Here is a 26,090-nt window from a genome sequence, read left to right as displayed (position 1 = left end):
AAACGACCACGCCCCCCGATCACATGAAGATCACGTGACCGGGTCACCCGGTCGGAACAGCCACACCCCCGCGATAAGACCACGGAGGATATGGTAAGCATAAAACCATAATTGTGATTGTTAAAAACAACCTGAAAAGCGTTTAGTACGGGAAAAACAGTGCTGTATACCTAAAATAAGATCAATACTTGATATCCAATACACAATATTCAGAGAAATATATAAGTATATACTTGCGTGGTATGCTAACACTCAAAAACTCAGATGGAGTAACTCATTCGGGAAAATACAAATAGACCTCCAAAGAATTATTAAATGGAAAGGATATATGTTTACACAACAGCCATGACATTGACAATGGTATACGTAAACTCTCAATTATTCCGTCTACTGACTATTGATCACTCAGTTGTTATCTATCCTATACCTGTATTCAGGCTTCTGTTTGTACACGTCATAGGATATACTGTATACAGGTATCAACTGACTGCAGAAATACATATGTTATAGAGTTTTGCACCCTCTAATAACACAAAATTAAATCCTGTCTAAGATTTAAACCAAATGGTTGTGCAGTTTTTAGGAGAAACATCCAATAGGTTTCCCTATTCATCAATTTTTTCTTGTGGTCGCCACCCCTAGTAGGTCTTTTTACTTTTTCTATGCCCATCCACTTAAAGGAACTGGTGTCCCCCTGGTGGATATTACGAAAGTGTTTAGACGCCGCAGAGATATTCATTAGATTTGTGTTCCCTATATCTGAGAGATGTTTTCTGATCCTTGTTTTCAGTGAATTCGTAGTACATCCTACATACTGCTTGTTGCAGTCAGTACATGTGATAAGGTATATCATATATGAAGTGTTGCAATTGACGTATGTTAGTACTTTATAGCTCGTATTTGTTGTGCACGATGTGAAGGTATCCGTTGTAACTAGATAACCACAGACTAAACAGCGTGTGTGACCGCATTTATGGTTGCCTATGTGATGTAACCAGGAATAATTATTGGTGTTATTCTCCGATGAAAATAGGCTTGGAGACACCAGAGACCCAATGGTTGGGGCCCTCCTGGAGCTATATCGTATTCCCTGTTTGAGACATGTTCTCAAACCATTATCTTGTTCCAAAATTGGAAGAAATTTGTTTATTACTTTTTTAAATTTGATGAAACTGGTTACTGTATGTTGTGGTGAATGGAATGGGAGTCAGGCCTTCACCTTTCTTTTGTGTAACCCTGTGTGGTTTATCTTCCAACAATGTGGATCTCTGTATATTACTCAATCTCTTTTTAGCAGAGGATAGAATCTTTGGTTTATACTTTCTCTCCAATAGCCTATGTTCCCAGTTTTCTAGATGTTGGTGAAATATCTCATCCGTAGAGCTATTTCTACGAATACGGATGAGCTCCCCAAAGGGAATATTGTCCACGACGTGTTTTGGATGGCACGACGTGGACAATAAAATAGTATTTCCTGCTACTTTTTTTCGGAAGGGAGATATTGTAACCGTGTTTGTCTTGGCTTCCAACGTGACATCCAGAAAGTCTATACTGTGGCCCCCAAAATGATGCGTAAATTTTAAATTCATCTCATTAGTGTTGAGATAGGAAACAAATCTTTCAAATTCCAGTGGAGTATCATTCCAAACCCACAACAGGTCGTCTATATAGCGGCCGAACCATTCTATAGACGACCTGTGCGGGTTATTGTCACAGAAGATGTACTGTTTCTCCCATTGTATCATAAAGATGTTTGCAAGGGAGGGGGAAAATTTAGCCCCCATAGGGGCCCCCTCCACTTGCAAATAATAATGATTATCAAACATGAAGAAATTATTTTCCAAAAGGAATTCTGTTGTCATTAGAATGTATTCCTTAAGTGCTGGGGAGTAAGTACTGAATTCATTCAGGTGTTTGGCCAAGAATATAAGGGCTTTCTGGTGGGGAATTGACGAATATAACGCACATACATCGCAGGATGTCCAACTGTACATATTATCCCATTTCAAAAAATTAATTTTTTGTAAAAGGTGTTTGGTATCTCGAAGATAACTGGGTGTAACACAAGTCAGGGGTTGTAGGTAATGGTCAAGCCAGTCTCCCAGTCTCTCCCCAAGGCTCCCAATTCCAGCGACAATAGGTCTGCATGGTGGGGGAAATATCCCCTTGTGAACCTTGGGGAGAGAGTGGAAGACGGGCATGACCGGAAATTCCACATATAAAAAATCCCTAGTTTTTTTATTTAATATCCCCAATGACATGCCCTCCTCCAAATGCTTTTTCATGTTATTCTGACAGCTTTTAGTTGGATCAGAGGAAAGTCTACGGTAAGTTGCGGGATCATTCAAAAGATCCTCGTTGATTTTCCTGTATAACTGTGCGTCCATAAGGACAACAGACCCCCCCTTATCCGCACTCCTTATCACTATGTCTTTATTACTTTGAAGATTTCGAAGAGAGAGTCTCTCCGAACCCGTTAGATTACGTTTCCTGGAAGTGATACTGCATTTTGTTTTGAGTTCAGTTAACTCTCTCTCAACGAGATCTTGAAATTTGTCCATATAATTACACCTAGACATTAATGGGTAGAAGGTTGGATTACCAATTGTAAAAGGTTTTGCAATTTGATCATTGAAAATAGAAGACTCATTTGCTAGAGACCTTAAAGTAAAAATATTCATTTGGTCCCTAAAGTCCATTCCTACATCTTCGTATCCCAGATTTTGAATGTGAGGGCCAACTGGGTCGGGATCAACCACTGGAGTGCTATCCTCTTCAGAAAATTCTTTGGGTATCTTATTCAAAAAATGATTTCTCACTGTCAAATTTCTTATGAATTTATTGACATCCAGTAATGTCCGGTATAAGTCGAAATCTGTAGAAGGGGAAAAGTTCAGTCCTTTGCTCAAAACTCTTATCTGATCCTCTGGAATAATAAAACTTGAAAGATTCAAGACCGAGGGGTTTAAGGCCGTTTCTTCGGTTGTGTGGAGGCTCCCCGTCTCGTTTTCATCTTTTCCTCTTTTTCTTGTCCGGTGTTTCCGGCCTGCCCTTCTGCCCCGTTTTTTGAAGCCGTGTTGGCATAATTGGGGGCTTGATCAGAGGCATCATCAGAGAGACAGGAGGAGGAACTATTGATCGATTCTTCGGTCTCCGAAAAGCTGACATGCGGCAAATTTTTATTTTTCTTGTATCGCTTATTACGTCTGGTTTTTAGAATTGATTTCGGAGTATTTTTGTTACTTGAACGGAACGTTTTCCAGGTGTATACCTCATTATATTTATAATCCAACAGATCTCTGTCGAATTTTTTCTTCTTCATCTCCATGATACTGTTTTCCATTTCAGTTAGATTCGTTTTCAATTCTTCTTCCATGTTGGATAGGTTTTCTGTAGGTAATAATTCACTAAGCTGGTCTTTGATTTCCTTCATTTCCAATTTAATATTAGCCAGTATGTTTTGTTCCTCTTGAATAATTAAAGCCATGAGTTTCTCAGAGCAATTGCTCAGAGTTTGATTCCAAGATTCTAAGAAGAGGTCAGAGTATACGGTGGTAGGCATTTTCTTAATACGTAGACCACGTGGAATCATTTTTCTGTTGAGATATGATGTCAGTGTCTCTGCATCCCACCAGATCTTGACCTCCTTAGTTAAAAGTCTTTCCCAACGACCTTTCAGGATGACATGTTCTTGTGACTGTATGCCCGTGCTACCTTGTGTATTAAATAATAATGCAGCTTTCTTTTTGCGATCATCTAAAATAGTCGTGTGGATGTCGCTGGTAGCTGGGGCAATGTTCACACCTGGTTCCATTGTAAAAAAGTGCACAACTTAAGTATAAGAGCGTAAAAGACCTCTATATAAATTGCCGCATGTATTAGAGGGATATGTGTTGGGAGCACAGGAAAAGCAGTCCACGTAGTTTTATGCAAAAACAAGAGAGAAGAAGGAAAAAATCCAGCTCACCAATCACGTAGTTCGTCTTCAGCGCACGGATGCAAGGGATCCCCATAGACTTGAGGCAGAAATGAAGGAATAAGAGAAACCAGCGCTTTCGGAGACGGTTGAAGTATAAAGATGAAAATCGTATCTTCTTTTATTAAATCCTCTTTAAAAACATGACACGGCAATGTGCACAAACAAGGATACACAGGGTAAAATCCAACATGTTTCGCTCAGACGAGCTTAGTCATGGATACAGGTACAAGACAATCTTACCTCTATTTAAACCTCGCGCTAAACCGTGGCGTGTGACGAAACGACCACGCCCCCCGATCACATGAAGATCACGTGACCGGGTCACCCGGTCGGAACAGCCACACCCCCGCGATAAGACCACGGAGGATATGGTAAGCATAAAACCATAATTGTGATTGTTAAAAACAACCTGAAAAGCGTTTAGTACGGGAAAAACAGTGCTGTATACCTAAAATAAGATCAATACTTGATATCCAATACACAATATTCAGAGAAATATATAAGTATATACTTGCGTGGTATGCTAACACTCAAAAACTCAGATGGAGTAACTCATTCGGGAAAATACAAATAGACCTCCAAAGAATTATTAAATGGAAAGGATATATGTTTACACAACAGCCATGACATTGACAATGGTATACGTAAACTCTCAATTATTCCGTCTACTGACTATTGATCACTCAGTTGTTATCTATCCTATACCTGTATTCAGGCTTCTGTTTGTACACGTCATAGGATATACTGTATACAGGTATCAACTGACTGCAGAAATACATATGTTATAGAGTTTTGCACCCTCTAATAACACAAAATTAAATCCTGTCTAAGATTTAAACCAAATGGTTGTGCAGTTTTTAGGAGAAACATCCAATAGGTTTCCCTATTCATCAATTTTTTCTTGTGGTCGCCACCCCTAGTAGGTCTTTTTACTTTTTCTATGCCCATCCACTTAAAGGAACTGGTGTCCCCCTGGTGGATATTACGAAAGTGTTTAGACGCCGCAGAGATATTCATTAGATTTGTGTTCCCTATATCTGAGAGATGTTTTCTGATCCTTGTTTTCAGTGAATTCGTAGTACATCCTACATACTGCTTGTTGCAGTCAGTACATGTGATAAGGTATATCATATATGAAGTGTTGCAATTGACGTATGTTAGTACTTTATAGCTCGTATTTGTTGTGCACGATGTGAAGGTATCCGTTGTAACTAGATAACCACAGACTAAACAGCGTGTGTGACCGCATTTATGGTTGCCTATGTGATGTAACCAGGAATAATTATTGGTGTTATTCTCCGATGAAAATAGGCTTGGAGACACCAGAGACCCAATGGTTGGGGCCCTCCTGGAGCTATATCGTATTCCCTGTTTGAGACATGTTCTCAAACCATTATCTTGTTCCAAAATTGGAAGAAATTTGTTTATTACTTTTTTAATTTGATGAAACTGGTTACTGTATGTTGTGGTGAATGGAATGGGAGTCAGGCCTTCACCTTTCTTTTGTGTAACCCTGTGTGGTTTATCTTCCAACAATGTGGATCTCTGTATATTACTCAATCTCTTTTTAGCAGAGGATAGAATCTTTGGTTTATACTTTCTCTCCAATAGCCTATGTTCCCAGTTTTCTAGATGTTGGTGAAATATCTCATCCGTAGAGCTATTTCTACGAATACGGATGAGCTCCCCAAAGGGAATATTGTCCACGACGTGTTTTGGATGGCACGACGTGGACAATAAAATAGTATTTCCTGCTACTTTTTTTCGGAAGGGAGATATTGTAACCGTGTTTGTCTTGGCTTCCAACGTGACATCCAGAAAGTCTATACTGTGGCCCCCAAAATGATGCGTAAATTTTAAATTCATCTCATTAGTGTTGAGATAGGAAACAAATCTTTCAAATTCCAGTGGAGTATCATTCCAAACCCACAACAGGTCGTCTATATAGCGGCCGAACCATTCTATAGACGACCTGTGCGGGTTATTGTCACAGAAGATGTACTGTTTCTCCCATTGTATCATAAAGATGTTTGCAAGGGAGGGGGAAAATTTAGCCCCCATAGGGGCCCCCTCCACTTGCAAATAATAATGATTATCAAACATGAAGAAATTATTTTCCAAAAGGAATTCTGTTGTCATTAGAATGTATTCCTTAAGTGCTGGGGAGTAAGTACTGAATTCATTCAGGTGTTTGGCCAAGAATATAAGGGCTTTCTGGTGGGGAATTGACGAATATAACGCACATACATCGCAGGATGTCCAACTGTACATATTATCCCATTTCAAAAAATTAATTTTTTGTAAAAGGTGTTTGGTATCTCGAAGATAACTGGGTGTAACACAAGTCTATGGGGATCCCTTGCATCCGTGCGCTGAAGACGAACTACGTGATTGGTGAGCTGGATTTTTTCCTTCTTCTCTCTTGTTTTTGCATAAAACTACGTGGACTGCTTTTCCTGTGCTCCCAACACATATCCCTCTAATACATGCGGCAATTTATATAGAGGTCTTTTACGCTCTTATACTTAAGTTGTGCACTTTTTTACAATGGAACCAGGTGTGAACATTGCCCCAGCTACCAGCGACATCCACACGACTATTTTAGATGATCGCAAAAAGAAAGCTGCATTATTATTTAATACACAAGGTAGCACGGGCATACAGTCACAAGAACATGTCATCCTGAAAGGTCGTTGGGAAAGACTTTTAACTAAGGAGGTCAAGATCTGGTGGGATGCAGAGACACTGACATCATATCTCAACAGAAAAATGATTCCACGTGGTCTACGTATTAAGAAAATGCCTACCACCGTATACTCTGACCTCTTCTTAGAATCTTGGAATCAAACTCTGAGCAATTGCTCTGAGAAACTCATGGCTTTAATTATTCAAGAGGAACAAAACATACTGGCTAATATTAAATTGGAAATGAAGGAAATCAAAGACCAGCTTAGTGAATTATTACCTACAGAAAACCTATCCAACATGGAAGAAGAATTGAAAACGAATCTAACTGAAATGGAAAACAGTATCATGGAGATGAAGAAGAAAAAATTCGACAGAGATCTGTTGGATTATAAATATAATGAGGTATACACCTGGAAAACGTTCCGTTCAAGTAACAAAAATACTCCGAAATCAATTCTAAAAACCAGACGTAATAAGCGATACAAGAAAAATAAAAAATTTGCCGCATGTCAGCTTTTCGGAGACCGAAGAATCGATCAATAGTTCCTCCTCCTGTCTCTCTGATGATGCCTCTGATCAAGCCCCCAATTATGCCAACACGGCTTCAAAAAACGGGGCAGAAGGGCAGGCCGGAAACACCGGACAAGAAAAAGAGGAAAAGATGAAAACGAGACGGGGAGCCTCCACACAACCGAAGAAACGGCCTTAAACCCCTCGGTCTTGAATCTTTCAAGTTTTATTATTCCAGAGGATCAGATAAGAGTTTTGAGCAAAGGACTGAACTTTTCCCCTTCTACAGATTTCGACTTATACCGGACATTACTGGATGTCAATAAATTCATAAGAAATTTGACAGTGAGAAATCATTTTTTGAATAAGATACCCAAAGAATTTTCTGAAGAGGATAGCACTCCAGTGGTTGATCCCGACCCAGTTGGCCCTCACATTCAAAATCTGGGATACGAAGATGTAGGAATGGACTTTAGGGACCAAATGAATATTTTTACTTTAAGGTCTCTAGCAAATGAGTCTTCTATTTTCAATGATCAAATTGCAAAACCTTTTACAATTGGTAATCCAACCTTCTACCCATTAATGTCTAGGTGTAATTATATGGACAAATTTCAAGATCTCGTTGAGAGAGAGTTAACTGAACTCAAAACAAAATGCAGTATCACTTCCAGGAAACGTAATCTAACGGGTTCGGAGAGACTCTCTCTTCGAAATCTTCAAAGTAATAAAGACATAGTGATAAGGAGTGCGGATAAGGGGGGGTCTGTTGTCCTTATGGACGCACAGTTATACAGGAAAATCAACGAGGATCTTTTGAATGATCCCGCAACTTACCGTAGACTTTCCTCTGATCCAACTAAAAGCTGTCAGAATAACATGAAAAAACATTTGGAGGAGGGCATGTCATTGGGGATATTAAATAAAAAAACTAGGGATTTTTTATATGTGGAATTTCCGGTCATGCCCGTCTTCCACTCTCTCCCCAAGGTTCACAAGGGGATATTTCCCCCACCATGCAGACCTATTGTCGCTGGAATTGGGAGCCTTGGGGAGAGACTGGGAGACTGGCTTGACCATTACCTACAACCCCTGACTTGTGTTACACCCAGTTATCTTCGAGATACCAAACACCTTTTACAAAAAATTAATTTTTTGAAATGGGATAATATGTACAGTTGGACATCCTGCGATGTATGTGCGTTATATTCGTCAATTCCCCACCAGAAAGCCCTTATATTCTTGGCCAAACACCTGAATGAATTCAGTACTTACTCCCCAGCACTTAAGGAATACATTCTAATGACAACAGAATTCCTTTTGGAAAATAATTTCTTCATGTTTGATAATCATTATTATTTGCAAGTGGAGGGGGCCCCTATGGGGGCTAAATTTTCCCCCTCCCTTGCAAACATCTTTATGATACAATGGGAGAAACAGTACATCTTCTGTGACAATAACCCGCACAGGTCGTCTATAGAATGGTTCGGCCGCTATATAGACGACCTGTTGTGGGTTTGGAATGATACTCCACTGGAATTTGAAAGATTTGTTTCCTATCTCAACACTAATGAGATGAATTTAAAATTTACGCATCATTTTGGGGGCCACAGTATAGACTTTCTGGATGTCACGTTGGAAGCCAAGACAAACACGGTTACAATATCTCCCTTCCGAAAAAAAGTAGCAGGAAATACTATTTTATTGTCCACGTCGTGCCATCCAAAACACGTCGTGGACAATATTCCCTTTGGGGAGCTCATCCGTATTCGTAGAAATAGCTCTACGGATGAGATATTTCACCAACATCTAGAAAACTGGGAACATAGGCTATTGGAGAGAAAGTATAAACCAAAGATTCTATCCTCTGCTAAAAAGAGATTGAGTAATATACAGAGATCCACATTGTTGGAAGATAAACCACACAGGGTTACACAAAAGAAAGGTGAAGGCCTGACTCCCATTCCATTCACCACAACATACAGTAACCAGTTTCATCAAATTAAAAAAGTAATAAACAAATTTCTTCCAATTTTGGAACAAGATAATGGTTTGAGAACATGTCTCAAACAGGGAATACGATATAGCTCCAGGAGGGCCCCAACCATTGGGTCTCTGGTGTCTCCAAGCCTATTTTCATCGGAGAATAACACCAATAATTATTCCTGGTTACATCACATAGGCAACCATAAATGCGGTCACACACGCTGTTTAGTCTGTGGTTATCTAGTTACAACGGATACCTTCACATCGTGCACAACAAATACGAGCTATAAAGTACTAACATACGTCAATTGCAACACTTCATATATGATATACCTTATCACATGTACTGACTGCAACAAGCAGTATGTAGGATGTACTACGAATTCACTGAAAACAAGGATCAGAAAACATCTCTCAGATATAGGGAACACAAATCTAATGAATATCTCTGCGGCGTCTAAACACTTTCGTAATATCCACCAGGGGGACACCAGTTCCTTTAAGTGGATGGGCATAGAAAAAGTAAAAAGACCTACTAGGGGTGGCGACCACAAGAAAAAATTGATGAATAGGGAAACCTATTGGATGTTTCTCCTAAAAACTGCACAACCATTTGGTTTAAATCTTAGACAGGATTTAATTTTGTGTTATTAGAGGGTGCAAAACTCTATAACATATGTATTTCTGCAGTCAGTTGATACCTGTATACAGTATATCCTATGACGTGTACAAACAGAAGCCTGAATACAGGTATAGGATAGATAACAACTGAGTGATCAATAGTCAGTAGACGGAATAATTGAGAGTTTACGTATACCATTGTCAATGTCATGGCTGTTGTGTAAACATATATCCTTTCCATTTAATAATTCTTTGGAGGTCTATTTGTATTTTCCCGAATGAGTTACTCCATCTGAGTTTTTGAGTGTTAGCATACCACGCAAGTATATACTTATATATTTCTCTGAATATTGTGTATTGGATATCAAGTATTGATCTTATTTTAGGTATACAGCACTGTTTTTCCCGTACTAAACGCTTTTCAGGTTGTTTTTAACAATCACAATTATGGTTTTATGCTTACCATATCCTCCGTGGTCTTATTGCGGGGGTGTGGCTGTTCCGACCGGGTGACCCGGTCACGTGATCTTCATGTGATCGGGGGGCGTGGTCGTTTCGTCACACGCCACGGTTTAGCGCGAGGTTTAAATAGAGGTAAGATTGTCTTGTACCTGTATCCATGACTAAGCTCGTCTGAGCGAAACATGTTGGATTTTACCCTGTGTATCCTTGTTTGTGCACATTGCCGTGTCATGTTTTTAAAGAGGATTTAATAAAAGAAGATACGATTTTCATCTTTATACTTCAACCGTCTCCGAAAGCGCTGGTTTCTCTTATTCCTTCATTTCTGCCTCAAGTCTATGGGGATCCCTTGCATCCGTGCGCTGAAGACGAACTACGTGATTGGTGAGCTGGATTTTTTCCTTCTTCTCTCTTGTTTTTACAAATTCAACTTACGAACAAACCTACAGAACCTATCTTGTGCGTAACCTGGGGACTGCCTGTATATATAATACATTGTTATTGTTATACATTACATTGATGGTGGTCATTTTTATTTTAGAGGACATCAACCACCAGTTTACTTGTGATAGAGTGTCCTTATTATTCTGCTATTCAGTGTAGGGGATGGGGGGGGGGGGTCATTTATAACATGTTTTCTTGCATCCTTATTAATGAAATATGTACTTTGTAAAACAGCTGGCTTCCCTGGCTTTTAATTCATACACGCCCCTGCTGCAAGCCTCCTGCTCCTGGCTGTGAAACCCGTTTTCTCCATGCCCTGGCTCTGAATTCACCAGCCGGATCAGTCGCTGTCAGCCTGAGCACCTCTGGCTGTTTTAAAAAGTTCATATTTTATTAACAAAGATGCCCCCTCCCCTAGACTGAACGAGCAGTCTAATTAGGACTTTATAACACCAGTTAACTGGTAGTAGATGTCCTTTAAAACTAGCAACTTATATAAATCTGGTTCCATTACTGAATTTTACAGATGCAAAGAAAATTGGAAAGAATTTTTGGGTTCCTTCAATGATTGGTTACAATGATACCAGGGACCTTTACTAAGGATCCAGTAAATTTCCAATACTCTGCAATACAGTAGTATTGCAGTATATTGGATCAGAGACAGGCCCGGCGCCAGCACCCGGCTAACCCGGGCAAGTGCCGGGGCCCTGGGGTACTGGAGGGGCCCACGGATCTCCCCGGGTCAGCAGGACATCTGCCCCGCTGCCCGGGAGATTCCTTTCCTCTCTCATTGCGATCGTTGTCCTCCGGACACAGATCGCGATGAGAGCATCTGCACTCACTCCATTCCCCAGCATTTGCACTCACTGCTGAAGGCTGAAGGACCTTTGATGATGTCATGGTCACATGACATGCCGAGGAAAGCAGTAACAACACGGAGAGAGCTGCATCAGGTGAGGGGGAGACATGACAGGGGCCAGGGAGGGGGTCAGTGTGTATACAGGAGGGGGTCAGTGTGTATACTGGAGGGGGTCAGTGTGTATACAGGAGGAGGGGGGGCAGTGTGTATACAGGAGGGGGGGCAGTGTGTATACAGGAAGGGGGGCAGTGTGTATACAGGAGGGGGGCAGTGTGTATACAGGAGGGGGGCAGTGTGTATACAGGAGGGGGCAGTGTGTATACAGGAGGGGGGGCAGTGTGTATACAGGAGGGGTTCAGTGTGTATACAGGAGGGGGGGCAGTGTGTATACAGGGGGCAGTGTGTATACAGGAGGGGGGGCAGTGTGTATACAGGAGGGGTTCAGTGTGTATACAGGAAGGGGGGCAGTGTGTATACAGGAGGGGAGGCAGTGTGTATACAGGGGGCAGTGTGTATACAGGAGGGGGGGCAGTGTGTATACAAGAGGCAGTGTGTATACAGGAGGAGGTGGGCAGTGTGTATACAGGAGGAGGGGGGCAGTGTGTATACAGGAGGAGGGGGGCAGTGTGTATACAGGGGGCATTGTGTATACAGGAGGGGGGAGTGTGTATACAGGAGGGGGGGCAGTGTGTATACAGGAAGGGGGGCAGTGTGTATACAGGAGGGGGCAGTGTGTATACAGGAGGGGGGCAGTGTGTATACAGGAGGGGGGCAGTGTGTATATAGGAGGGGGGCAGTGTGTATACAGGAGGGGGCAGTGTGTATACAGGAAGGGGGGCAGTGTGTATACAGGAGGGGGGCAGTGTGTATACAGGAGGGGGCAGTGTGTATACAGGGGGAGGGGAGGAATGTGTACACGGGGATGGGGGGGGGCAGTGTGACTACTGGAGGGCGGCCCATAAAGGGGCCCATTAGGGCTCTGTCGCCCAGGGGCCCACTAAAACCTGGAGCCGGCCCTGATCAGAGATAAGATACCCTGGGGCCCTAGAGGGCCTGATAAATAAATAAATTCATTTACACTTTTTTTAAAGTAAAAGTCACCCCCTTTCTTTAGAATGGACATTGCCCCGCGACACCTTACATAGCTCCGTACAATGAAGTTTGATAAAGTTATGGGCCATAGAAAACCTTGTTTCCCCGAAAATAAGAATATAAAACCTAGTACAATTTTTTCAAGTTTAGAAATATAAGACCTCTCCTGAAAATAAGACCTGGTGACAGTCATTGCTACAGCTCCCCCAATGTCATACATTAGGAGCGAATTCAGATACTGCAAGCGGTTGTGACACGGGTGAATTAATGGGATAAAATTACTGACTGTTGTGTTAAAAATGCACTATGATCTGCTACCTGGACAAGTAGGGTCATTGTAGGAAAGTGCTAAACACTAGTGCCTCTGTAGGAGCAAAATTAAATATAAGACACTTAAGTCTTATTTTCAGGGAAACACGGTATGGTAAAATGCAGCTATTTTTTTAAAGGTTTTAATGTTTTTTAATATAGTAAAACATAACTTAATGCATTTGCTATCTACTCGATTGTTCTGAGGAGAGGCGTCATTTGGACCTTACAGTAAAAGCAATAAATATGAAGGCCCAGAGAAAACGGTTCAACTGCGTTTTTTTGTCACTTGTACTCCATTTGGTATTTTTTTCCAAGTTCTTGGTAGGTTACATGTTTGTCCCACAATTTGTTCCACCTTTTAGAAGGTGGCTTTCAGAAGGTACTAAAAGTAGTTAAAAACAGAAACCCCAAAATGAAGAAAGGCCATGTCGTAAAGAGGATAAACAGAGATTTGTGAAAATCAAAATGATCTCAAACTAGCATTTATGATTTTGTTAACTAGTTGTTGCATTGTGTTTTGTAAAATCCCTACTGTAGGAGAAACAGATTTGTTGTGTATTTTATAACACCTTGGTGACAAATGAAAAGCTTGTAAAAACAGGTGCTGATATTTTTTGTGCCAATTATATTTCTATCCTCCACAGGAGACTCTGTGGAGGATAGAAAGGCGTAGAAGTCCACAGAGGCTGCTGTGACTTCATGTGGTCAGATACATGCATGGGGTACAGTTTGCTTTTGTTAAGAGGCTAAAGGACCTGAGATGATAAGGCATAAGGCATGGGGAGTATTAGATGGGAGGGGCTGGATGAGCAGGACACGCCCCCTCTGATGCCAGGTTAAAGATAAAAGGTGATTTATGTGGATGAAAGCGAAACAATTTTTAGCTAAAAGATGGGAGTCAATCAGTTAATAGGGCTCTATAGGAACTTGTCACTAGGTGTATGTGTGCAAATGTGGTGACAGGTCCCTTTTAACTATTAAAAATGTATTTTTAAAATATATTATGGGATAATCCTTTTTACTGAAATAAATTACCGCCTCATCCATGGAGAAAATATAGCACACAGTATTGCACACTAGCTAAGCATGGCTAACATTTAATGGGCAAACAATTGTCTTTGCTACGGTGTGTTTTGTAATTGTGTAACACAGTGTAATAGGAAGCATAGGCTCAGTCATGAATGTAAGATGAGAACATATGCTAAAGAAAATAATTTCCTAAGAAGTAGGGACAAGGGTCTAATCAGGTTCTCTGCTGATATCAGCTAATTTGATCATTTTTCATGCTTCATTCAATCTTTTCTAAGGTTATTTTGAAGATTAACTTTTCCCACGGGAAGAATTCCAGGGTTTTTATGACAGGATTTGCTGATAAAATGATATCTATTAAGGGCTACAGGCATCACTATCTCTAATAAGGAAGAAGTGATGGATATAGAAATAATTAAAACCCAAGCCAGCTTTGTTGTTTAAGTCTCTATTTATTTCTGTACTTTTGCCAACTGTCAATAAAGCTTGCCATTTGATCTACAGTGGGGAACGGAAAGTTAATTTACATAGAAGTAAGCACTTTTCAGATCTCATTGAACTAGCTTAGAATGCAATGTGAGGGACAAATCATTGTACAGCAGATTTATTAGAAGCTTTACTTTCTGCCATGTGTCTCAAATTTTTTATACAAAATAAATAGAGCGAATTTTATAAAAAAAATATGTATATATTAGTCGAATAGATGGATACAAAGATAAATATTGTTTTACAAAAAAAGGGGGTTCTCAAGGTTGTCCATATTGATAGAAGTAAAAGGCAAAGAAGTTGATTGGCACTCACAAGCTCTGTTTGAAAATGTTGTCCAGCTTTATTCATCCAAAATGGTACAATACAAGTAAAAAGTAGATGCAAGGATAGGGTGCAGTACACATCTACAACAGCACGTTTCAGAACATCCTTAGTCATAGACGTTTCAGAACATCCTTAGTCATAGACTCTATGACGAAGAACCTGATGGTCTGAAACGCGTCAGATGTAGATGTGTACTGCACCCTGTCCTTGCATCTGATTTTTACTTGTATTGTAGCATTTTGGATGAATAAAGCTGGACAACATTTTTAAACTGAGCTTGTGAATGCCAATCAACTTCTTTGCCTTTTACTTCTATCTACGAGTGTGGAAGACCCTTTCCTGGATTGAGCACCTGGTGGTGAGCGTACCTGGATTTTCCTTGTTTCTCAATTGTTCATATTGATACCATGCTTCCTGTTTTTTTGCACTGTTCAAAGGCAATAGTAAAAGTCTTGAGTGCAGGGACATAACAAATGTGATCATAAGGGCATGATGCAAGACCATGGTGGGGGAATATTATCAATTGCATGTGTGTCTTTAGGAAGCACATGCACACTTCTTGTGCAGTCTATATGATGGTATTGCACAATGACAAGATTGCACTAGATGTTTCCTGCACTGCATGCAATGACCGGTTAGAAGAGGATGCTGCAAGATCACTGGTGTGTGGGAGGTAAGTAATGAGTCTTTTATTAAAGTTAATGCAGTCCTGGGCTCATACATAGGGGCCCTGAACTGTGCAATGTGTAAGAGGGTGCTGGGGTTGCATATGACTCAATGACAAGATGATGGGCCTATATATACAGGCAGTCCCCGGGTTACATACAAGATAGGGTCTGTAGGTTTGTTCTTAAGTTGAATTTGTATGTAAGTCGGAACTGTATAGATTATCATTGTAATCCCAGCCAGAACTTTTTTGGTCTCTTTGACAATTGGATTTTAAAAATGTTGGATTGTCATAAGAACCAGGAGTAACAATAAAGCTTCATTACAGACACCTGTGATAAATGTTATAGCTGATTATTGTAGCCTAAGGGTGAAGTACAGTAAATTATCAACATCCAGAGGTCCGTTTGTAACTATGGGTCGTATGTAAGTCGAGTGTTCTTAAGTAGGGGACCATCTGTAAATTAATTAGGGAATTTTGTTGTTGTTTTAAAATAAATGGACATATTTTCAATCCAGTGGATACTATACTGTAAGTGACTGTGTTTTCTTTAGGATGCTGTAAGTAGCTGAAGGTAGATAATTATGTGGCAATAAGACAGAATAAGTCATTGTTCTACACCTGATGGAAAAGAATGGCCCTCTGTGAGGAGTCCACCAGCATGAAGACCAAGATGGACTAGTCCAGAGTGGAGGCAGAAGATATGACTGATTGATACAGTATTGACATCTGCCTGAAAGCAGCTCAGCTATGCATTTTTCCGATCCATAGTTACCTGTATGTGCAGTTTATTCACTGGTATACATATTCCACCATTATAATCTGAAAATGTACCTGGTATCATATGCTTTGTGCAGGGAATGAGAGGCCGGTACATGGCTCAAGGATCTGCTGTGTCCAATCCATGGTCACTTCCGGCCCGATGGTCAATGTAAATCACGAGTGTATGGTCACGCCACGGGAAACTAAATCTGTATAGTAACCAAACACTTAGAGGAGTTTTCCAGTGAAACTCCTCCAGCTATTTTTGCATTTTCATTATACAATTTATAAGTTTATTTGCCCATTTTATTGTAGTTGTAGTGTTTTCTGTTGCTAGAAATGGCGGTATCCCTTCAAAATCTTGTGTTTATAATTTTCCCTAGATTATATACTGCTTGCAACCAGTTTTTCTATACATTAATTTCCATGTTTCACAATTTGGTGTGTAGTGTGGAAATCTGTGGTTTAACCTTGAATAAAGGATAAACACCTAAATATTTTCAATGTTTAGCTTTTAATAACCAGATGATTTTTTACACAAAAAAATACATCCTGTCTTACTAGATGTTATAACTAGTAAAATCAAGTTTTGCAGCGCTGTCCATGATATTCTGAATCCAGACATCCCAGTTGTCTCATTAGTATTTTAGTGTAGATGTAGGTTAAAGAAAATAAATGGTCCCCTATGGCAATCTAAATGCCCTAAGGAAAATTTATTCTTCACCCCTGTAAAAGAAAAACAAAATTCCTCCCTAAAACCACAAATAAATGAGATCCTTAGCAACGCGGTACATTGTTCAGCATTCCCCATGAGCTTACAAGATATATTTTGAAATTCAAATACTTTATTAAATAGTATAATTTCCAAAAGAAACATGTCTCACACTTTAATTACTGGCCTTAAACAAGATAGTTTAAAGCCTTATTACCTGCTGTGTAATAACTGTTATTTGTTCTGTGCTTCTTACAAAATTAGAGCATTATACTTTTTATCTTTTTATATGTATTTTATTATTTAAGAGCACGGAATATCTATGCTATTACATTCATATTCAATCTAAAAAATTTTAAGGACCTTTTAACAAATAAACAATAAACAGCAAAATAAAACACAGCACTCACTATGGACCTGCTCTGCTATATTTTACATTCAAAGGGAATGTTTCAAATATTTAATTTTAGTTTTATGAATTAAATATAAGTAGAAAGAAGAGAAATATTGTGCTTGTTATCATTATCGTTAATGTAACATTTTTAATGATTTTTCACAAATCCCTTGTGGGCATGTTATAAAAGAGATACACTTTATTCCTGCATTGTCTGTTCAGGATATACTGAAAGGGGGATGTATAATAACTTGTGTTGAATGGACCAAAATCACAAAGTTCAGTAGAAGTTCGGGGACCACCCCCACCGTTAATGGCCGTGATTAGTGCAGGCATTAATTGACAGCATAAGCACCTTAAATATTGCTTGGCAAGCTGCCAATGTAATGTAAATTGATGTGGTCATATGCGCTGTCACTAGCACCACCAGAGGATTGTCACTTTCCAGCCTTTGTCAGGAGGATCTCAATCGTGATGAGCAATGACGCTCCCTGGGGCGTGTGCTGTAGCAGGAATTTAAATACTGCTGGTGACTTTGTCAGCAGCACTTAAACAGTTAATACCATGCCATCACCGATCGTGTGTGTTAATGGTGGGGGTTCAGGTAAAAAATGTTTAAATTTTTTTAAAATTCTGGTTCAGACAAATTTTAACAGATCCACTCATCACTAATGGTAACTGCAATAACCATCAGTCCCTTGGTTACATACAAAATAGGTTCTATAGGTTTTTCTTAAATGGGTATTCCCACAAAGACAAGTTTCTTATATGTACTCAGGATATCAAAATAGCACATTCTCTAATTCGCTGTTATTAACAAAATACAGCATTTCATTGATATAAGTCCAATCTGTCTCTATCAGTCCTGCTGAACACAATTCAGCTGCCCCTAGACAGGACCCTGTAACTTCTGACTTAGGGTCGGGCCGCTATCTTGGATTCTTGTGTGAGATCGTGCATATGAGATTTCTGTGTCTTTCTGCTGTGTGTCTGTTGCCACAACTATCCCCCCTTCCCTGCTTGGAGCTCAGACACATTCACTGATCACTTCCTGCCAGGAGATCGTGAACATAGAGATAGAGGCTGCAAACTACAATCTACAAGGAGATAAGTGATCCAGGGGAAGGGGGAGGCAGGCACATATCTATGAGATGTAGCAGAGGTCACAGCATAACAGTGTAAAAGTCTGTCAGCCTCTGTGTAATCATCTAATGCATCTCATCATCTCTGATCTGTCTCATCTCTCTCTCTCTCTCTTTGTGTTAATACAATGTCATAAGCCAGATGAAAGTGTATTTACACTTATACCCTGATAATCTAACCACATTGTCACCCCACAGAACTAAATGGACCATAATGTGCCTTCTTAGAGAGCCCCCGCCCACACCCTGGGATTTTTCACTGACCATCACTAAGTGATAGGAGATAATACACCGATAAAACTGAGAGAAATTGTAAATTAAGGGGTTAAACATGATCTTTATTGTGTAAACATCATGAGGGGATTGAAATGTGAGAATTTTTCTTTCGTGGTAAAACCCCTTTAAGTTGAATTTGTATGAAAGTCAGAACGAGTATATTTTGTAAGTGTAACTCAAGACAAATTATTATTTTTTGTTGGTCCTTGACATCCAGAGGGTTTCCCTAGCGATCAGAGAGGGCACAGTGATCTGCATGTAACTTGGGGTGATCTGTAGGTCGGGTGTTCTTTAGTCAGTGAATATGTCAGTACAACAGCAATTGAATACTGCTCCTTCCTCATTGACCAGGTAGTGATGAGGAAGATGCATAAAGAGTTGTATGTAAGTATATTTTTTCTTATATCCTGGCACATCTAGATATCCAGCATTGCAATAGTGAAAGGGCAGAACATGGACAAAGACAATGACCTCTAATCTGAGCCCCCCAAACTGTCAGCTGCCTGCTTATTGGGTATAACCTAAACAGGGGTTAATAACTGAGCATTGTTTCCTTCCTGCACCAAGGTTTAAACACTGCGAAGACAGACAAACAAATGGGTGGTCAGCAACTGAGTCACAAGCAAGACAGCAAGTAAAGTAAAAATTGAAATATAAGGGAGAATAGTTGAGGACATTGAGGAAATAAACCAAATTAACACACAATAGTAAGGGCACTAAACAAAAGCTAGCAGATAAACTGTTTGACCAACAAGGGATAATAGTGCACACAGAACCTAAATCTGAGTGCTCCAGGTGAGAGAGGTCCAGAGCAAGAGTTGCGAATTTCAAGCAGTCCAGAAATGGAGGGCTGTACAGACTTACCACCTGAAAAAGACTGAATAGAATTCAGCATCCTTCTCAGCTGACGAGCAAAAAACTGAGACACAAATTGGGCTTCAACTTCTAATAAAAATCCATCATTAACTAATGACAATGATATAGCAATAATAACTGTGTCCTAGTCTGTACAGCAGACTTGAAAATTAAGTTGCAGGAATGTCAGTCTATATGTATAGCGAATCTATATAATATATATCAAAAATGGAGGATGCCAAGGATCAGAAAGGACCACTCCTTAAAATAGCTACAATAAGATAAAAATTATAAGAGAATGACTCTTTTTTTCAAAAAATAATTGAATACCCAGTTTGAAATTTAAAGGGGAATTCTGTCCAACGCCATTCACGTCTAATGATCTATCCAATGACCTTCCTTCATTTGGCACCAAAGCACCATTATTGAATGGGTAGAGATGACTTCCTGCTTTTTCAATAGTATATTGGGAGTCTGGCCGCACAGTCAAAGCTTTGCCTGCAATGTGGGCAGGTGGCCAGGAAAATATGAATGGAGCTGTCTATTTATTGCCCTAAACGTAGTATTTAGCAGTGCCATTTAGCTGCTGCCCTGATTGCACAAGTTGTGCACCAATTGGTGATTTATAGCAATGGAGTCTGGAAAAAAACCTTTAAAATTATTTGTAAATAGTATTTCATTGTGTTGGATTAGCAGTAGTAATGCAGGATTGTGATTGGATATATAAATTTAGCTACAGTGCCTACAGGAAGCCTGAGGCAGTCTGATACATGCCTCCTATCTTGTCATTGGTTCAATAATAGCATAACAAAAAAAGTTAAAGTCATTGGTTCTATCATAGAAGAACAAAAAAGAAAAAGAAAAAAAGAAAAACTCAATAAAATTTTATTGAAAAAAAAATAAAAAGTGCTGCCTTATTTATTCCCCTTGTTTCCATTTTTTTCCAGTTTACTAAGCAAAGTGTTTTGTTAAAATTACCAAGCAAAAAAGCATTTTTCATAATTCTCACATAATTCCTATTTTCTCCCTGATTTACATATTTGATCAAATTTGATCAGGTGTATAGAAAATCCACAGTGTAACCACAGTCACAGTTGAATTTTTAGGTTTCAGATGGAATTAAACTTTCAACAACCTTTTTAAAATGCAGTTTTGCAGACGCGAGTTTGCAAATGGAACACAGAAAATATGTTCATTGGCGATATAGAATGACAAAATGGTAATCGAAAGAAAATTGCACACAAGTCTATCTTCTTACTTTCCTTGTTTTGAAAAAATTTAATTGAACAATAGATTGATAGATTAGGGTTGTTTCCACCTGAGCTCCATTAATCTGATGGTGTTCTTTGTGTCATTTTATTTAATCATAAAGGTGCACCTTTGAAGCGATTTTATATGTCAGAAATAAATATTGTAGGGGACAATGGCAAATGTTTTAATATAAAAACTGCTGCACTGTGCTTTTTATCTGTTTTTTTCTCTAGTAGTGAGCAATATATATGAAATCCTTCACTTATATGATTCATCAACTTTCTCTTAAAGGAAATCAACCACTGGAAAAAAACTAAAAATCTAGAAATACTCACCCTCGCTCCTCTTCGTCTTGATCCCGGTGCTGTCAGTCGCTAGTCTTGACACGGCAGGATCACCTAGAAAAGAAAGTTATAATAAGCAGCACAGGTTGTGGGGACAAGATGTCCAGTGCTCTGGCTTGCATGAATGCAAACCTTTCACATAATGTCACCTTGCTCTCCCATGTCCCCGCACTCCATGCTGCTAATTATAACTTTTTTTCTAGGTGATTCCGGCGTGTTAAGACTTAAAATGGACAGTGCTGTAATCAAGATGAAGATGAGCAGGGGTGATTATTTCCAGGGGGGGAGGGGGGGTCAGTGGTTGATTCCCTTTAATGATTCAGCCATCATAAGACCATCCTATGGATGTTATTTCACTCTCGAGTTATGTCAAGGGGTGCAATTATTTAGCACATAAAGCCCTGTCTATCTATACCTTGGAAAGCCTGGATTAAGATTTACAGAAACAGCTATAAGATTACTTAACAATAGATATCTATTCAGGCACTTAAATTCTTTAAAGCTACAATCAGAGACTTATTAATTTTAAGATTTTAATATACAAAAGTACAATGCAGACATAAAATACATAAAATTGTCAGATAAAAATTGGTTACAATGAATATACATATGATAAAAACAGTTACAGTTGTAATATGAAAAGGGAATAAAAATAATAGATGTTACTGCTGAAATAGTCGAAAGTTACTTGCTAAGACCAGCTAAGAATTCTTAAAAGTGGTATTGGAGTCTCAAGATGACTGACAATGGGCATTTGCATAAATATCCTGTTTCCCTTTAAATAAGACAATCTCTTTTATTAATTTTTGCTCCTAAAAAGGCACTAGGTCTTATTTTCAGGGGATGTCTTATATTTCCATGAAAAACAATTCACATTTATTGTTGAATAAAAACTAAACTTCTCTAACATCCTTATAACTCTCCAAACTTATTTCACGCAGAATTTCTTGTGGCTCCATTTCTATTGGAATCATTAGCCCCAATCTCTCATGTTTAGCAATAGCACTTTCCTTAAATGATCCCCTTCTTGTCAGCACTTCCTGTCCAGGTAGCTGCTGGTATCACATTTGCAGCAGTCAGAGATTTTATCCCATGATTTCTTCCCGTATGTCACAACCTCTTGCAGCATCTAAATGATCTACTAATATTAACCCCATAACGCAATCAGACATACATGCACGTCTGGAAATGTGGTGCCTTAGCGCATCCAGACGTGCATGTACTGATTGCACAAATGGGGTGACAGCTCCAGGTCCCGGGGGCACAGAGCCGGGAGCGCGGCCGGCCGTGATAGCAGGGGACTTGGTGACACGGAGTATGGACCAATCACAGCAGGTCCCGGTCGGCGATCGCTGTGATTGGTCCATTACCTCGAGTGTGCACCAATCCCCTTTCAGCTGCTGTTTCCAGGCTTCTTACACAGCATCTCTGTCTCTGATCACTTCATTTCATTCTGGAAGCGATCAGAGACGGAGAAAGAGAAGGAGAGCCTATAGAGTTATAATTAAAAAAGTGAATTTAGGGATCAGATCCCCTTTTCTGTGCCCTAAAACAGCCCCCTATACACTGTGCTGCCCACTGTCAGTAATCAATATACCAGAGTGACACCACTAGCTCTGTCACCTCTGTGTCACCACCTCCATCATCATCCCCTAAGTGTCACCACCTTCTGCATCATCTGTTAGCTCAGTGTCACTACCTCCAGTGTCACTGTCACCTGTCATCTCAGAAGTACAAGTCTGGTGTCACTGTCATCTGTAATCTCAGGGTTAGGTCCTGCCATCACCATCACCTGTCGCTCCAGTGTCACTGTCACCTGTAACGTCAGTGTCACAACCATCTCAGTGTCACTGTGTCACCCGTCACCTCAGTGTCACTACCTCCAGTGTCACTGTCACCTGTAATATCAGAATCAAAAGTCCTGTGTCACTGTCATCAGTAATCTCAGCGTAAGGTCCTGCCATCAACATCACCTGTCGCTCCAGTGTCACTGTCACCTGTAACGTCAGTGTCACAACCATTTCAGTGTCACTGTGTCACCCGTCACCTCAGTGTCACTACCTCCAGTGTCACTGTCACCTGTAATATCAGAATCAAAAGTCCTGTGTCACTGTCATCTGTAATCTCAGCTTTAGGTCCTGCCTTCAACATCACCTGTCGCTCCAGTGTCACTGTCACCTGTAACGTCAGTTTCACAACCATCTCAGTGTCACTGTGTCACCCGTCACCTCAGTGTCACTACCTCCAGTGTCACTGTCACCTGTCATCTCAGAATCAAAAGTCCTGTGTCACTGTCATCTGTGATCTCAGCGTTAGGTACTGCCATCACCATCACCTGTCGCTCCAGTGTCACTGTCACCTGTAACGTCAGTGTCACAACCATCTCAGTGTCACTGTGTCACCCGTCACCTCAGTGTCACTACCTCCAGTGTCACTGTCACCTGAATTATCAGAATCAAAAGTCCTGTGTCACTGTCATCTGTAATCTCAGCGTTAGGTCCTGCATCACCATTACCTGTTGCTGCAGTGTCACAACCACCTCAGTGTCACTGTCACCTGTCATCTCTGAATCACAAGTCTTGTGCCACTGTCATCTGTAATCTCAACATTACTGTGTTTTCTGTGGCTCACAACTCAGGTCTTGTGACATTTGTAACATTTTGAAACATTTGTGACATTTGATAGTAGCCAGTTAAGTTTGTTATAAATTAACCTTTTTGCTGCTGTATCACTATCAAATTACTGTACACCATCCCTGTGTCATTTGTCATTAGGGTAAGGAGAGTTAGTAAATGTTCAGTTAAAAAACAAACTCCCCCCCCCCCAAAAAAAAAAACCCCACAAAAAACAAACAAGAAAAAAGTTTATCTGTTTTATGTTAATATTGTCGTCGGCATAATTTAGTGGCATTATTGTTACGGTTTTAAAAAAAGAGCACACGCACACAAAAAATGACAAAGCGATTGTATAGTGCCGAGGAGGCTTTTGCAATGTTGTTTGAAGACAGTGATTCTGACAGTGGAGAAGAGGTGACATTTTTAATGTCATCCTCTTCAAGCGATTCATCTGACAATGAACCCCGGGCTCGTCGGCCTAGAGTTAGTGATGACGAACCCCAGGGTAGTCATACTCAAGTAAGGGAGGAATCAGAATCTATTTCTGAGTGGGTCCCTGCAGTAAATTATGAACCACAGGTTCCAGAATTTTCTGCCACTCCTGGCATCAACGTGGATACAACCGGTTTTACCGAAATTGATTTTTTTCAATTATTTTTTACAAACGAGTTAATTCACTTAATGGTTACGCAAACTAACATTTATGCAGAACAAATTATTACCCAAAATCCCCAAAGTTATATTGCCAAGCCCCACAAATGGTTCCCTACGCACCCTACTGAAATGAGAAAGTTTTGGGGACTTTTGCTTAATATGGGCATTTCTAAAAAACCCTCCATACGTTCCTACTGGAATAAAGACATTCTTTACCACACCCCTCTTTACCCCCTTACCATGCCCAGGGCTCGCTTTGAAAATCTCCTAAAATGCCTGCACTACAACAACAATGCTGAGTGTCCACCAACAAATGATCCCAGACATGACAGACTCTATAAAATTCGGCCAGTGGTTGACCACTATAATTTGAAATTCGGACAGATATACACCCCACAGAAATGTCTAGCGGTTGACGAGTCGCTTGTCCACTTTAAAGGCCGCTTACTTTTTCGACAATACCTCCCCAATAAAAGAGCAAGATATGGGGTGAAGATCTACAAGGCCTGCGAAAGTGTATCGGGCTATACACTTCGGTTTCGCATATACGAGGGGAAGGACTCAAAAATAGAACCACCAGATTGTCCCCCTATCCTAGGAATCAGCGGGAAGATTGTCTGGGATTTAGTCCACCCCTTACTTGACCATGGGTACCACATTTATGTGGACAACTTTTATAATAGCATTGCTCTCCAGCAGTCCCTTGCTGCCAGGGGCACAATGACATGTGGCACCATTCGTAAAAATCAGAGGGGTCTCCCCAAGTCCTTTTTAGATGAGCCCCTAAGGCGTGGGGAAAGCAGGGCTGTTTGTTCTGAAAACCTGATGTTGGTCAAATTCAAGGACAAATGGGATGTCCTTGTTTTGACCAGTCTCCATGCCAATGAATCCACCCCAATGCCAGTCCGTGGAAGCACAGAACGGGTCAACAAACCTGTGTGCATCCAGGAGTATAATCAATTTATGGGAGGAGTTGATCTTTCCGACCAATTAATGCAACCCTATAGTGCCATACGGAAATCTAGGGTATGGTATAAGAAAATAGTAGTGTACCTTACTCAAGTGGCACTCTGCAATGCATTTGCACTCTATAAAGTGGCTGGCCACACGGAGACTTTCTTGGGTTTCCAGGAAATAATTATAAAGAAATTAATTTTTGGAGACGAAGGTGAAGGCAGCAGTTCTAGTGGGATCTCTAGGATAGTCCCCGGGCAACACTTCCCTGGGGTTATTCCCCCCACTGAAAAAAAAGGAGACCACAAAAAAGGTGTCGCGTCTGCACGACTAGAGGGGTGAGGAAAGACACAACCCACCATTGTGAAACTTGCCCAACTAAACCTGGCCTTTGCATTGGAGAATGCTTCCGCATCTACCACACCTCTTTAGATATTAAATAAAACCATTAATTTTGTTGCAAATAATTATATTCCCTGGTGTTTGCATCAAGAACCCCCCAACCCCTCACCCCCATATTCCCATTATACCCCTTGATGAATATTGTAAAGGAAGCAGAAAACATTTCTTCAGCTTCCTTTATAATTTTGCAACGCTAGAGTCTCTGTAAACACTGTACACCGAATAACAATTTTAGTTATGCATATTCTGGATGGCATGGGCTGGGCA

General features: G+C 40.2%; 1 protein-coding gene across 1 annotated transcript; it reads left to right on the top strand.

The window, feature by feature from the left end:
* Positions 1-24,149: 24,149 nt before the first annotated feature.
* On the top strand, positions 24,150-25,763 carry LOC140126338 (piggyBac transposable element-derived protein 4-like). Its single transcript, XM_072145690.1, has one exon. It carries the CDS (start codon positions 24,150-24,152, stop codon positions 25,761-25,763), a length of 1,614 nt encoding a protein of 537 aa, XP_072001791.1.
* The last annotated feature ends 327 nt before the right edge of the window (positions 25,764-26,090 follow it).

The sequence above is a fragment of the Engystomops pustulosus genome, chromosome 1 (genome assembly GCF_040894005.1).
Source record: "Engystomops pustulosus chromosome 1, aEngPut4.maternal, whole genome shotgun sequence".
NCBI classification, from domain to species: domain Eukaryota; kingdom Metazoa; phylum Chordata; class Amphibia; order Anura; family Leptodactylidae; genus Engystomops; species Engystomops pustulosus.
This window is presented reverse-complemented; position numbering and strand designations above follow the sequence as displayed.

Excerpts from the sequence above, each read along its gene's own strand:
- LOC140126338 (XM_072145690.1), top strand. The coding sequence starts at position 24,150 with ATGACAAAGCGATTGTATAGTGCCGAGGAGGCTTTTGCAATGTTGTTT.